General features: G+C 43.8%; 1 protein-coding gene across 3 annotated transcripts in view; it reads right to left on the reverse strand.

Moving 5' to 3' along the window:
- Window positions 1–14,745, reverse strand: part of SESN1 (sestrin 1) — a 79,584-nt gene that overhangs the window by 7,848 nt on the left and 56,991 nt on the right. Inside the window, exons 1-3 of one of the 3 annotated variants that reach the window (XM_080341819.1) lie at window positions 9,332–10,073; window positions 1,832–1,897; window positions 721–921 (exon numbers count right to left, since the gene is read on the reverse strand). In XM_080341819.1, coding sequence (XP_080197945.1) covers window positions 721–921; window positions 1,832–1,897; window positions 9,332–9,565 — 501 coding nt within the window. In that variant the 5' untranslated portion in view covers window positions 9,566–10,073. Of the gene's footprint in view, window positions 1–720; window positions 922–1,831; window positions 1,898–9,331; window positions 10,074–14,745 lie in introns of those variants that run through there. The other 2 variants (XM_080341818.1, XM_080341820.1) reach the window with 2 other exon arrangements.

Genomic DNA, 14,745 nt, shown 5'->3' on the forward strand with positions numbered 1-14,745 from the left:
CTGCAACATGCCTACATGCAGGGCATGTACAGGCATGGACTCATTGTATGTCCTGAAGCAAATAATCCATACTGCATGGTAGTCTCCAGCAGGGAAGAAGCAAGGCTGCCCCTGGGTGAATCTTTACCAGCTAAAACAAAAGCAGGTTTTAAAACACATACACAGCGAGAGAGACTAAAGGCAGCTTTTCAGCAAAGAACAGATGCCATATCATTTATTCAAACAGTAATGCTTCCCCCATCAAATTAACATGTAGCCCAAAACTTGAATTCAACTTCAGCAGACAAGGCAGTTTGGAAATTATGAAACCAACCACCTCTGGCAAAAAACTTTCTTAGAATTTAGAGTTTCAGAAACAGATGATGGAACTATTGAACTAGAGGGAGGTGTATTCAACAAGACACACAAAAACAAGCTTTCTTGGAAAAGAGTTTCTGAGATATTAAGGAAACTAAAAATAAACAACTGTCTTATTTTTATAACGGATTTTTTTCCCCCTCTTTCTCACAGTCCTACCAAAACTATGAACACAAAGAACTGATCTTATGAAACAATTTGTAAACCAGACACAAACAAACCTACTCTGCTTTTCCCCTTAGCTCCTACTGAAATGCCTTTCCAACTAGAAACTGCAAAACACAGTAATAACCTCCATAAAACAAGACCAGAGAGAGTTGCCAAAGTGGCTTTTTCTGCTTGCTGCTTTATGTTCCAGCATACCATTATCCCGATGTAGTGTCGGTAATGAAGCGGGAGCGGACCATCCATTTGCAGTAGATAGTGCTGAGTTTTCAGAAAGCTTTCAAGATATTGTGGGTGGAAAACCATCACCAAGGTAACATTGTCCAATCGGCCCAGCGTGGCAAAAGAATCTGCAAACAGCGTGTGCATCATGGCGTCTTCCTTTCCCACTTGAATCGTCTGATTGAACAGAAAGAGCAATTAGCAATATTGTCTGAGAAGCACCAATAAAATAGTAAACAAATATATTACTAGAGCACCCAGAGCCCGCAGCAAAAGGAATTATGTTATAAATCTATTAATGGCATTAAATCAGTGCACATAAGGCATGGCACATAAATCCCCTTAATAACTCTCATTTAGGAGATCACAAGTGGTTGTAAAAGCAAAAGGAGATTTTTGCCTTTACACTTTGTCTTGTGCAACACCAAGTTCTCACTTTTGACTGTCTCACCTTCACTTTCTTGAATTGATCTGACATAGTTTATTATAATAACAAGGTAAGTGAATAATTCTTCTCATTGAGGAAAAAAAGAGGGAAATAAAAATCTTGCTAAGGCAACAAAAGAGAAATAAAAGGAAATTGAAGCTTAAGGCTCTAAAATTCCTAGAAAACCACAGGCATACTACTAACTTTTTTTCTGTTCCAAATTCTCTTACCAGATAATCAGGAGAGAAGCACCAGAAATGCTCACCCACAGCACTTTGAAGCTTCTCAGATAATTCAGAATGGTAGAAGCAGCTTGAGAAAAAGTAACCCCGGAGCAGGGGGGCAGGTTCCTTATGGACCAGTACGAAATTACATCCGGATGTTCACAAGGAAACAGAGACTCTTACAGAAAACAGTATTGGGTTTCTCTTATGCTAGATAGCAGAACAGGAGGGGTCATAACTATTTCCAAAGCTCCCCGGGGCTCTCACTGCTCCTGTACACTGGAACTGTGGCCAAAGTCTCACCAGGACTGAATGTGATCGCGACTGACAATGTTTTGCAGCTCAGCAGCTGTCCTGAAACCAAATGTGGGTTACTACTAAAAGGGTGTTCCTTAAAAGCATAAAGTTCACTGTGTACTTGAAAACACTACCACACCTCCTTCTCAGGGATGAATCTGCTTGGTCCGTGTCCCAGTGGTCTAGGAATTCTTATCCCAAGTTCCTAGAAAAGAAAATTACACCATCTCAGCATTTAGTTATAAACAGCCTTTTAGCTGTGGTTGCAAGAAAGAAAAGAATTCTCCCTTCAGAGCTGGGTTTACTTGGGTACTCACAGTACTCTTACACGGGTGCTTTTACTAGTACCATTTGTACAAATGCAAATCATCTTTAATAGAAGTGCTTTAAAATTAGCCACGCTTGTTTATGGGGTACTGCCTCGCTCCAGCAACAAAAACCTCAACAACAAAGGCCCTGCCAACTGAAGAAAACACACACAAATTTTTTATGCACACACACACTACAACCTGGTTCACAGAAAATTCTGCATAAAGCATATTTTGGCAGGGTGTCCAGGACAAGGAGTTCAGTACACAGCCGGCTGCTGTGTGGTTATGCCACTGATATAAAACGAGACTGATATGTGTGTGTGTACATCCGCAGTACGCCAGCACATAACACTCTGTGCATCTGTCAGGAAATGAAACAGCTGTAACCCTAATCAGATTTCTTTTTCCCAACCTCAAAGAGCTCTTAAACTGCTTAAAGTACCTGATCTACATTTGCATCTGCTTTCTTTTTGAAACAGGATAAAAAGCTATTCACGTCAGGAGGGAGGGGGTTTTGCTCCATCAGAAGAGCAGCAGCCACATCCTCACACACGGTTCAGCGGAGGTGTTGCCCAGCAAGTAGGAGGGAGGCTGGAAACCTCCCAGCAGTTCATGACCTGCCGTCTCAGCCAGACGTACCTTCCTGCCAGACCTACTGCACCCTGGGCCCTTGGTGCAGCCAAGGAGCGAGGTGTGCAGGAGACTTGGGTGCATTAGTGTCCTGCCTGTTAAACCGTTCCCTTGGCAAGGGTGGGAGCCATGGGGTCATGGGCAGTTCTTGTGTTTGGCATGGAACAGCCCCCAGACAGGGGACAGCAGGGTCCATGGGGGATGTACCAAGCCAGGACACAGCCCCATCTCACATGTTTGCACATGCCCACCACTGTCCCAACTGGGAAGCACAATCGCTATGGAGGCTCCTCCCCAGGGTGTGCGGCACTCACCCACAAACCAGCTTTCCTGAGGGGCTGGATGGAGCTCCGAGCAACCTGATCTAGTTCAAGATGTCCCTGCTCATGGCACGTGGTTGGATTAGATGGCCTTTGAAGGTCCTTTCCAATCCAAACTATCCTGTGACTGCTCCATGGCCAGTGGGACAGCTTCCCCAGGAAAGATGGGAGCCCTAGCACCCGAAGCAGCTCCCGACAGGGCAGCTGATGGCACTGTGCTCTTACAGATGGAGGGAGACCTGCGATTAAAGCTGGGGATGGAACTGAGTGCTGAACACTAGGCTATATATAAACTAACCATTTGGGCTCTTATCTGTTCCCTCTACCCTGCTTTTTAAAAACACATCCATCGCCTCCGTTCCACAGGCCAGACCATTCCCTTTTCTGATGACACCAACACCATTCAGGTCCTTAGCAACATTTAGGTAAATAAATAAATACTGTATATTGAGCCAGTTCAGGCTAGACAGAGCAGAGGGGCACCTTTAGCTGTTTTATGCCTCAAGTGCAAATGGAGTCCCCTAAAAACTGCTTGTCAAATTCAGTTTTAAACTTTGCTACATTTCCCTCCCCCCCGCCATAGCTAAAGGTTGTTACAAACAAGCAATACTGGTCTCACTCACCACTGCACTTTTCCTGCCTTTTGCTGAGGTTTCTGTTTGCATGAGAAGCAATTTTATTAATCAGTTACCCTTCCCTGAACTTTCCCCTAAGATTAAAAACCAGCTTCAGTGAGACAGAAACAATCAGCACAGGTCTAAGTCAGAACTACCAAAGCCCATCAGACTCTGACCGTCTCCTTCTACCCCATGTCAGGTGCTTCCATTTCTCAAGTTTTATTTGGATAAAGCAAGATCTGAGGGTAGCTCTTACACTAGAATTCACATTTTCCCTGTGACAGTAAAGTCTGCGATGTAGGTTTTTCCTGCTGAGTCCCAACACTTACAAATTCTGCCTGTCAGCCAAGTCTCCAGCAATGCCACTTGTAGGACAGAATTTGTATCTTAAAAACACTCGCTCTCCTCACAGCCCTAGCACAGCTGCTTTTCTCAGCTACAGCTACCCTAGCAAATTAGAGAAGCATCTTACATCCAAATGACAGCAAGAAAAAAAAGCCTGTACACATCATTTAACTTAGCAGATGTCTGCAGTTGTCTGCCAACTCAAGCACTTCAAGATAAATACCTTCAAGTTCAATTCCTGAACAGGCACATTTCAGCCTTCTTTCCCAGAACAGTTATAAAAAGAAAAAAACACCCAAGATTTCTGAACCTGAGATCAGCAAGCTGCTAACATATTTTGCCTCACAATCTAACATACATCAGTATCAATACATTTAGCCTTTTTTTAAAGCACACAGAGGTCAAACTACTATTGTTATGCTGCATATAACAGGTTATGATCCCTCAGTAAAGAACAAACCCTCTCTGCCAAGTGATTTAGGGTTTTTTTGGTTATTGAAGAAGTTGGCTTTTGTTTTCCCTCAGGAAAGAAAGTGTCTCCTAGAAATCACAGCACCAGCCTAGTATTTGAGAAGCCTGGGTTCAAGTGTCTGTTCCGACAGAGATGTTGCAAAGGATTTGTGAAGATGAGCCTTGGTTTCCCATCTGCAAAACAGAGGTAAATATGTTTCTTCCAGGTGGTGCTGAGAACAGAAATAAGCTTCTTGTCATAACATGCATGGTAACCACAGTCACGAGAGTCGTACAAATTCTGACCCACTGAAAAGCTTCTGAAAATTGTTACTCTTTAGTTACAAGCTATAGCAGACCTTTTAAAAACTCTCTTCTCTTTTTTTCAGGAGCAGCATTTAATCAAGTTCTCCTAGTACTCGAGAAATATCCAGCATCTCTGGCTGCTACCAGTATATCTCCTGAATCATCTCACCTGGAGCACTGACAAGCACTTGGTGAAGCAGCTGGGGTCTAGGACAAGCAGCAGTTTCACGCAAGCACTATTTATTTGGTTATTACAAATGTACAAGCAACTTCTATGCAATTCCAGACCACCGAGTGGCACAGCAAAGTGACCTACTTAGTTGTGTGTTTTCTGCATCTAACTTCTCCTGACTTCTTTCCTCCTGTTTGTTAACCTTGCCACACCAAATTCCATTCAGCCTAGAAACTCTGTAGCTGAACGCAGCTCCAAGCTCAGCAGAAAGCCAACCACAACTGAGGCTTTAGGTTCAAATAATACATAATAATAATGCATCAGAGGCACTCCATCTTCAAAGCCAGAACATAACACTCAGACTGCAAAGCTGAGCACTGAGGGTGGAACAGATTTCACCTTCAACACCCAGAAGCTCACAGCTAATGGAGGGAGGTGGACCTCCACAGGTGGCAATCCATCCCACCGCTCACCTTCCAGATATACCTTGACAGAGAAGCAGCCATATAAATGCTGTATCGCTGTGCTGGCGGAGACGACCTCAGAAATCACAGCAAAGCCTCCTCCTTCCCTTTATGCAATGTAACTTGCATTTCTGTACAGCCACTATTATTATTTCCATGGGAACTATGTTCACCACATACCTACCATTTCTGAATCTACATGTCCCTCATCACTGCCTATCTGAGCATCTCGTCTGAGGTATTTAATTCATCCAACATTCCTGTGAGGTAGGGCAAGTGTATTATCTGCCATTTAGAAAAAACAAACAAACAAAACAACAAACGAACAAATAAAAACAACTAAACAACTAAGAAACAGAAAAGCTACTTGTCTAACAGAGGCTGCTACAGAAGACTGGCGGCTTGAGCTGAGATCTCTCAAGCCACAGGGTAATGCTCTGACCACCAGACTGTGTGCCTTTTCAGAGACTTCTGAGCCAGGAAATACGCTTTATGCAAATTCACACCAAAAACCAGCTCTTCAGAGCTGAGACAGAAGAGTTAATGAGACAAGTCTGCAAACTTAATTATATACTTTCCAGCTACCATTCCCTCTCACCAGCCTGGCCTGTTTAGTACATCCAATGCCACAATGCCAACCAGACCAAAAATCTGTACTGCACACACATATACATGAAGAGACCACTCTAAAACCACAAGCACATAAAACCTCACTCTTTTAATGGCTTTTCTATATCTCAAGACTCTGTCAATCAAGCCCCCTTTTAGGTAATTTTTGAAGAGTCTTGTCAAGAATAGCATTCCTATCAAATTCAAGCAAAAGCTTCAGATCAAAAATGGAACTGCAAATGCAAAGTACAATGTGCACAACCTCTGTTGGTAGCAGACCATCACCTACTTTGGTTCTGAACCTCTTCAAAATGTAAGTGAAGAAAAAAAGAGTTGCTTTCAAACAGACACCCAATATCAGAAATTCCACCTAGAAACACTGAAGCACAGTTAGAAGCTGAGACACAGGGCCTCTCTCTAGAAAAGGAGCCTCATGGTAGCTCCTGCTCCACAGTACACCTAAAATGCTTTTTCACAGCCCCGTTCCTCCCGCACTGCTGGCTCCTGGAAGCTAGAGCTCTGCCGCCTATCACAAAACCTCTCCCAAAACTCAGTTATAGTTCTGTGAGATGAGTAGGGGGACTGTTACCGAACTTTTAATTTTCAGTCATTCAGGATTTGCAAGCTGAGTTCCAGCTATGAACCACAACCTTCAGACTTCTTCCCTGGTGTTAGCACAGTGACTCATTTTGCTCCCCTCAAGTACAGTCAGTACCAATATCAAATGTTTTATCTCCCAGGAAGACTTATTTACATACCTACTTCAGCCTCCTCTAAATGGCAAAAAGAACATTTTGTCACAGACAAGTCACCACAAAGTGAAAATATAATTATTGATTTACTTCACTAAACCACATTTGGATTAACACCTTCATGTGAATAATCTGTGTCTTGATTAAGCACTAAATACCACTAGATCCAAACAAAACTGAACGAAAATCACACACTGTAATGCAATATAAAACAATCTAAAGGAAGGAACCAGAGAAGGGAAATGAGTCTGGGGTGACCTTTTTTGGGGGTATCATTTTCCTAGACAATCAAGCAATCATTTCACATAATCTAAGTGCATTTGTATCCAAGCTTAGGGCTAAGAAAGGCACAATGAGCAGTGCACTGAAAACTATTCAGCCTCCTAGTAGAATTAACCGCCTCCCCGCAACACGCCAGCGCTGAAGAATTCAGCTTAGTATACTACTGTATACATTTCAAGATGACATTAAAAATACCAATTTAGATCTCTGTATTCTTATAGGCTCACATGCCCCAAAGCATCCAAGCAGCTCACACTACATTTCCAAGGGAGACGTGGGCACTTACCAGTGTCAGAGGCCTCGCACTGCTGCGGCTGCTCTGCTCGCTGTGTCTGGTTCCTACTTCCCCTTTAAAGGTCACCGACAGCAAAACCACACTGGTGGTAACACTGACAGGCTACAAATTTGGAGTTCCCTTGTTTGGGACTTTTAACGACAATGACTGGCACAACTGGCCTCGCAGGACAAGTTATTTATCACTAAACTGATACGCAGTCAGCTTAAAAGGCATATTTTCAGTTCTGCTAAATGCAGTAGCTACTGTAGTTCCCTCATCAGATGGGTAGCTTTTGGAAATGAAGGGATTAAGAAATAAAGAGTAGTGATCAAATATGGTTATTTTCCAAAAAAATAATCTCACAAATCCAACACCTTTTCTACATGTGGCATTACAGGCTTTCCTATTTTATTCATTTATCTACTGCAGAAGCAGCTACAATCGTTGTGGCTTTCTCATGTTAAAAAGACAGAAAAAAAAATCTCAAAAATGCTCATGTATTCTAAATTTTTGCATTGGTTCAGTTTTCTGGGTTTCTCAGGCTGTCATTCAACTGAAGCACTAAACATGTCTGCACTTGCACGGATTTAAAGAACAGAGAACAAGTACTCCCTCTCTGTTACAAAGCACTTTGTTCTGCAGACCTACCACTCTACTGGAATTAGAGCATAGCAAATGTTGAAGTGTTTCTGCTTCCACAGAATACATCCATATATGAATTTAAGCCCTTAAGTTACTTTATTTTAGCTTAAATATCAGTAAGTGTATTTTCTCTGAATGTCTCAAAGTCCATTGAAATAGCAGATTTCTAAAACATCCCCAACTGGTTTATGTGACTTGATTCAAAACAAATCAAAGCAAGGGAGCATGTGCCCAAGCTTAAATGCCCTGTTCACACAGCAGGAATAAAAGCAAACCCCAGGCTGCTCAGTCTCAAGCTCTAACCCCTCTTCTCTGGTTGTCTTCTAGGGCCAAGTAGCAAGAGCAGATCCAACTGGAATAGTCTCAAGGCACCTAAGTGCTACCTATTCTTCCTCAGCAGTAATAGCTCTTCCTGAAGTGGTTTTGTGACACAGCTGCCTAGAGACCACAACCCAATTTTCTTCTTATTTGAGCTCACTGAAACCAAGAGGCTGACTTTCAATGACTAGTGCCTGGTTTTTCTATATGCCAGTTCTGTAATGTGTACAATGAAACAAAAAGTATTAAAGGGCAAAGGATCTGGAAGGAATGCCTGCAATTTCCATGCTGTAGACTCTGTTTAAATAGCGACAGATCAGTGACACAGAAGGAAACAAGTTTAAATGTGACAGTTACCGTTTGCATTATGTAGACTGTACTGCTGGATTATGTCAAAGCAAAGCAATTTGTATCCAAGACATAACAGATCTGTACAAACCAGAAGAATACAAAATAGTTTCTGTAGCAACTTGCAGCAGTCTCAGGATTTACAAATTTCCATTAAAAGAAAAATCTAAACGTGGCAACACTACGAAACTTAGAAAAGAGCGCTAAAGCAGTGTTTTAATTCCTGTCTAAAATAATGCTATTGACTTGCACTTGTTTACACTTACAGCAAGCTCTTCTCTATCAGAAGCACAAGAAGTACTGTTTCAAAAGGATAATCCAAGTCTGTGCAAGAAATAAGGAAACACCCGGCAATGCAGAGGCAAAAACTACCTGGATGATCCTAAAAACCCAGCAGAGTCAATCCACCACCACACACAAGCGGTACACAGCCTTTCTGGGAGCAAGTGGCAATGGGGAGGATAGCTACAGCATCTTCACTGTCACTCTGGGCAACAGCTGGATATCCCATAAAACGGAGCTAGAAAGGGCCTGCAAATCCCCAAAAGTTACCCTCCAGAACGACGTCCACACGGAGCGAGTGAGGAGCCCACAAACAAGCCCTGCTCCCGCCTGCCCGGCCCCGCAGCTGAGCCGGGACTCGGTCGCTGCAGGGGGGCTGCCCGGACCCCCTCCCCACCTTTGAGCAGCGACTTCTCCCTGGGGATGCGCCCCAGGAGCACCACCGCCGGCCCTGGGGAGGGCCAGCCCTGCGGGGGCACCTCCGTGGCCCCAGCCCCTCGCCACCCGCGGGTACCTGGTGCTGCGAGCCCGGCCTCGCCACCCTCATGCCGGCGCTGCGGGGCTGCGGCCAGCCGCTCTCCCCTCGCAGCCCCGCCGCGGTTCTACCCCGCCGCACAGCGCCGCCGGGGCGGGCCCTCCTTTCCTCCTCCCCGGGGCGGAGCGAAGCGGCGAACAGCTGCCTGCCACCGCCCTCTGTTTGTGCTCTCTGCCCCCCGCTGCCTGCCAGCCCCCGGGAATGCCCACACATGCCCCGGATAGGGGGAGAAGGGGAAGCCCTGGCCCGGAGCCGCCCAGCCCGGAGGCAAGTGCCGTCCCAGGGCCCACCCGTCTACCCCGCCTCGCTGCTCCGTGCTGCCCCCGGCCCGGCTGCAGAGCAGGGCTGAGGAGCAAGGGCCCCTCTCCTTCTGAGCGCCGGACTCCTCCGCTCTCCCCGGCACCGAGACGCTCTTCGGACACCACTTCTTGTTTGTTGTTTTTTTTTTTTCTTCTCCCCTGCTCCTTATGCAAGAGTTTCTACCTTCTCTTTAAGCAACAAGCTAATTACGGCTTTTAAACTGAGAAATTGCAAGAGGTTAACATTTTGCAGATATTTGTGTGACTAAGTATGCTGCTGGAGAAATCTGGCCTCCTGCCTATTCCCAAGATCATAACAGTCCTGGGCAAACATATGTTTTGCAATCACATCAGCAAAACACTCAGCCTTTGTTTGCAGCAGGCTGTACTTCTCTCGTCGACCCCCCAGGGCTGTAAACTCTGCCAGATGCCTTACATCTCCCACCTCTTCTGGTTTGGGATTTTATGGCATCAATTATTTTAAAAGAAAAAAAAAAGTCCCCAAGCTAGCCCATATGATTTTATTTTTTTTGTCTTCCATGGCAATCTAAGATTTATAAACCTGAATTCTGTTAGATCGTTTTCCTTCAAATATTTTGAATTAAAATAAAATATGACAGACCCCAAGAGGAGAATTTCTGTTGCAGTTTTGATGGGAGGAGGCGAGCACAACTCTGAACTCCTGAACATACTCATTTGGGGGAGGAAGGCTTCTGCCTAAAATTCAGGCTGCTCAGTTTTGAGTCCTACCAAGCTATCTAACAACCAAGCAGGGAAATTCCATGACATTGAACTTTACACTTCTGTTAAATGTAAAACTGAACACTGAAAAACTGTTCCTGTTATGGTTATATGAATCTTGCAGCAAAATGCAGAAAGCACTGAGGACAGTGCTGTCAGGGGGAATGTGGCAACATGACTCACAGCAGAAGTTGTGCACATTTCTAATGCTGAAGCTTTAAAAGCTTCTTTTCGTCTCCACTTTGCAAAGACCATCACCTCTCTGGGCTATGCAGTTAACTCTGGAAAGCCAAGGGATATTTCTGAAGGCTTAGCAGCAGTTATGTTAAATCACCTAGAGGTGCCCAGGTACCACAGCTCCTCACTTGGGGCCTTGGCTTTAAGCTGGCAGGTTTCTCCAGACGAAATGAATTGTGCTTGGTACCTACCTTGCACTTCATCAAATGCTCAACAGAAGCATTGAAAAATAAGAAGAATGCAATACTGGCAAGGAAGGTTGCATATTGTGAGCTAATAAAATAATGAAGAACACTGTTTAATTCCCACTGGCTATATCCTTACTTCAGGCCAGAACATAACAAAAAGGAATGGACTCCTATTGAAACACAGGGAAAGAACTGGCTTGTGCTCAGAAAAACTGTTGAAAAAGAGAGTAATTACCTGAAAGCTGAAATGCAAGAAGAGTGCCTCACCATAAGAAATCTTCCTGGATGTCAGATGAAAGGTCACCCCCTTCAATGAATTTGTTAACACCCTTGAACGGGGGGAGGGAAAGGCAGCACTCCCCTATATAGTTGCCTGAAATGTTTTTCCCCCACTGTGGTTGATGGCCCTGCCTGCTGGATACTTGTGAGGAAGCCTGTTTATGTTAACATTTGTTCCTATACAAAGAACCTTGACAGATGCACATTTTTCTCTGACATTGTCCAAGGGAAATTCTCTTTCATTAAACAACCAACTCAATAGCAGAAAGGTAGGAAATTATACCATGTTCTTTGCTTTTTGTATCAGGATAGATAAAAGCAGTGAGAGCATGTCAGAAAAAGCGTGTACAAAGGGGAAGAGGAAGTTGCACAGCCATAGCAAACAAATAATAATGGTCTTAAAAGCTCTCCCATATGGCCTGAGTACACAAGCTCTGCTCAGGCCCCAGGTACGTCTCTGCCTTGGCATAATCTCATCACCCCTGTCTCCACCCCAGCCCTCACACAGTATTTCCAAAGTGCAACTCCCCCAAATCGAGGAATGCACAAAACTGAGCCACATGCTCATCTATAAATCAGTACACAATTGTGGACTGAAATTATTTCCATTTGGGGGCTAGTAAAACAAGCTACATTGGCAATTTCAGGAGGGAATATGGTTTGACACGAGCACAAAGCTCATTTGGGTACTAACCAGTGCAGAAACCAGTGCAGCCGGGGCACATGGGGACAGATCTATGGTACAGTTTGCATAACTTGAGCACTCCCCTGGGGAAACACAACAGCATGTTTGACTATGTATCAATGCAAGTAAACACAGATCGAATGAAATGCTTATAAGGGAAAGAAAAAAAAAATTTAACATGAAAATATTGATAGATACCAAGTTTCCTTTCACTCAGAATGTAGGACAGATACACATTAAGTCACCTAAAGCAAATACCACCTAAAGGAGGAAAACATACTCTTTCACAACAAGCACTTCCATAAATGCTGCTTGCATGAAAGGATGGGTTTACCATCTGTGCAGTCTACCTGAAGTCATCAGAAATGCAATTTTTTCTTATCGCTACAGTTGAAGAAACATCCCAATGAAGCCAAAAGGAGACCATGCAGTTGCAGTGTGAAAAGCCTGATGCTGCAAACATGTATATCTGCTCTTAGCCGCTGTAACTTGGCCTACTTCCACTTCAGTCCAATAAGGTGACTTTTTTGAGTCAAGTTCAGCACAAACAGATTACTCTGAAGAACTGGCAAACCAAGATACTAAATTCTTTCCATAGAAAAGCTATCCAAGCAGGAGCACTTGAAATGCCTGTTCCTGCAATGCCCTAGACATCAAATTTACATCTCAAAGAATGATGAGATGATTCTTTCCCAGGAACATTTACAAATAAAACCAGATAATTCTTTGGGGCTCTGAGCTACCTGATTTGTATTAGTTCCTAGGACTGGACTCTTGTGGTTTCATATGGTAGCGTCAGCAAGCTTAGCAGAATGGATGTAAATACCAGCATTCACGTCCAAGTGCCTTTGAAGCCCCTGAGACAGCCGCAGATGGGTGGTGTCTCCCATCTGCAGCTATCCCAGCAGAAGAGGTCACTGCACCAACTCAGGTGTCACTGACCCCGGGGGGAGGGATGAGTCTCTGTCCTAAAACTTGCTCTCCCAGCTGCTGCCAACAGCACTCAGCACTGCGTACAGTCAAAGTAAGTGATTGGAGAACTATTTTGGGGTGGGTGGGGGTGTGTGATTATTTTTTAAAATTGTTATAGCTCATTTTGATTGATAGAGGTTAGGTATTGCTAACAATGAACACCAGATCTCAGAGGATGTAACTCCTAGTGAAGAAGCAGCAATAAAAGCATGGGGGCAAGAATATTTTCAATCAGAATAGCCTGAGCAGCTCCACCTAATCTGATGCCTTAGTGAAGTCACCAGGCGTTTCAGCAATGACTAAGCAGCCCCACACTGGCCGCTCTCAACATTTCCTTCTGGATTCCTCTCATTCCTTGCTGTCCACAGCCACTACCCTTTTCATAACAAATTTCAAATGTATATCCTAATCTCTTCTATCCCTTTATTATACATTTGTTATTTCTATAATAGTAAAAATCTTTATCATCATAACAATATGGGAGGCACAGCAACTCAGCGAGCTCCAAGAACTCCAGTGGCTTTTTCTGTTCCCTGACCTATTTGATTAATCAGTCAGGACTTTTCTTCCCCCAAAACAGTCATTCTTCTTGTAACTTCTGCCTTTAAGACTTCTACAGCTTGCCCCCACCTCTAAACCACAAGTTGTTTTGTTTTTTCTCTCACCAAAGCTTGTCCAAATTTAACATTCCCTTCTGCAGTTATTAGGTAGCAGAAGTACAAAGTTTAATTTAAGGAGCGATAAGAAGTTGAGATCTTGAGATTATTCATGCTTTACCAAGGACATGGAAACAGATTTATGGTTTCTAAGACTAATACAAATAGGTAGATTAAAGATGCATATCTAAATCTTAGCAGACTGAAAGAATGTTTTACCAGATTATTCTTCCTCTTTTTTATAGGGGTACACAGCTCCTCCTAGGCTGATGAACAGCAGCTGAACTCTAAAAGTTGTTTGTCTGGCTTGCTGTGAATATCCAGTGTTAGGTAAGTGGGTTCTTCTGATACCGTTCTGAGGTGGCTCCAGGCTCATGCACTACACAGGAATACTCTGGTTACAAACTCCCCCCAAGACCCAGTTCCCTGAGAATGAAAGCCTGTGTTACTAGAACTAGTTTCAAAACTGACCTTAGTAACTCACAGGTAACTTCTGATCTTTTGGTGACTAGAAGGTGTATGGAGAGGGGATCAGATGTCCAGCTGCAGATGGCCACTCTCTGGGGAGCTGCAGGCAGCCAACCACTCTGCAGTCTCAGTACTAAATAAACATTAAGATTAAACCCCCCTTCCCACTTTAATATTAATAAAAGAGTGTATTTGGAGTTCAACCAAGAAAAAGAAAATTTAACATAGCTCATAGCTGTGTAGACCTGGTTTGGCCTTAAGAGGTCTCCTCTCTTCCCTTCAGTTAGCAAACTGCCAGGTGACACCAATGCCATTTTGCACAGTTTCCTTGAAACTGGTATCCATTTTACTGTCTTTTTCTTAAGCCCTTTCTCCCCAAGATAAATACTGGAAAGAGACAAATATCCTTCCTCAGTTGAGTGAAAATTCACCCTTGGGAGCTTTCTACAACTCCTAGTCCTTTTATTTGATTCAGTGAAGAGCAACGAGCCAATGCCATCTTACTTGCTGTGCCACCTGGAGTGCTGTCTGACCATGCTTCACCACTGTCCAGTAAAGATGCTGTTGGAAGGCCTATCCTACACAGATGGAAGTTGCCTTATCACGCTGGGCAATCCGCTGCTAACAAAACCTTTCACACAATGCAAAAGTGCGCCTTCTAAGCAAAGGAAGGCCAGCTGAACCATCTCTGCGTGAGTTTAAAGCTTCTGGGTCTTTTAAACTACGTTTGACCTCAGAAACAGTCTTTATGTGAAAAGAGAAGAAAAAGCAATGAAATGCAGCTCATTATTAGCTTCTGGCAGAAATCAGACACAAGGACAAGCAAATGGGGGAAAAAAAAATGCCCTTCTGAGTACTGGAGTTTTAT

Source organism: Nesoenas mayeri (genome assembly GCF_963082525.1).
Source record: "Nesoenas mayeri genome assembly, chromosome: 3".
NCBI classification, from domain to species: Eukaryota; Metazoa; Chordata; class Aves; order Columbiformes; family Columbidae; genus Nesoenas; species Nesoenas mayeri.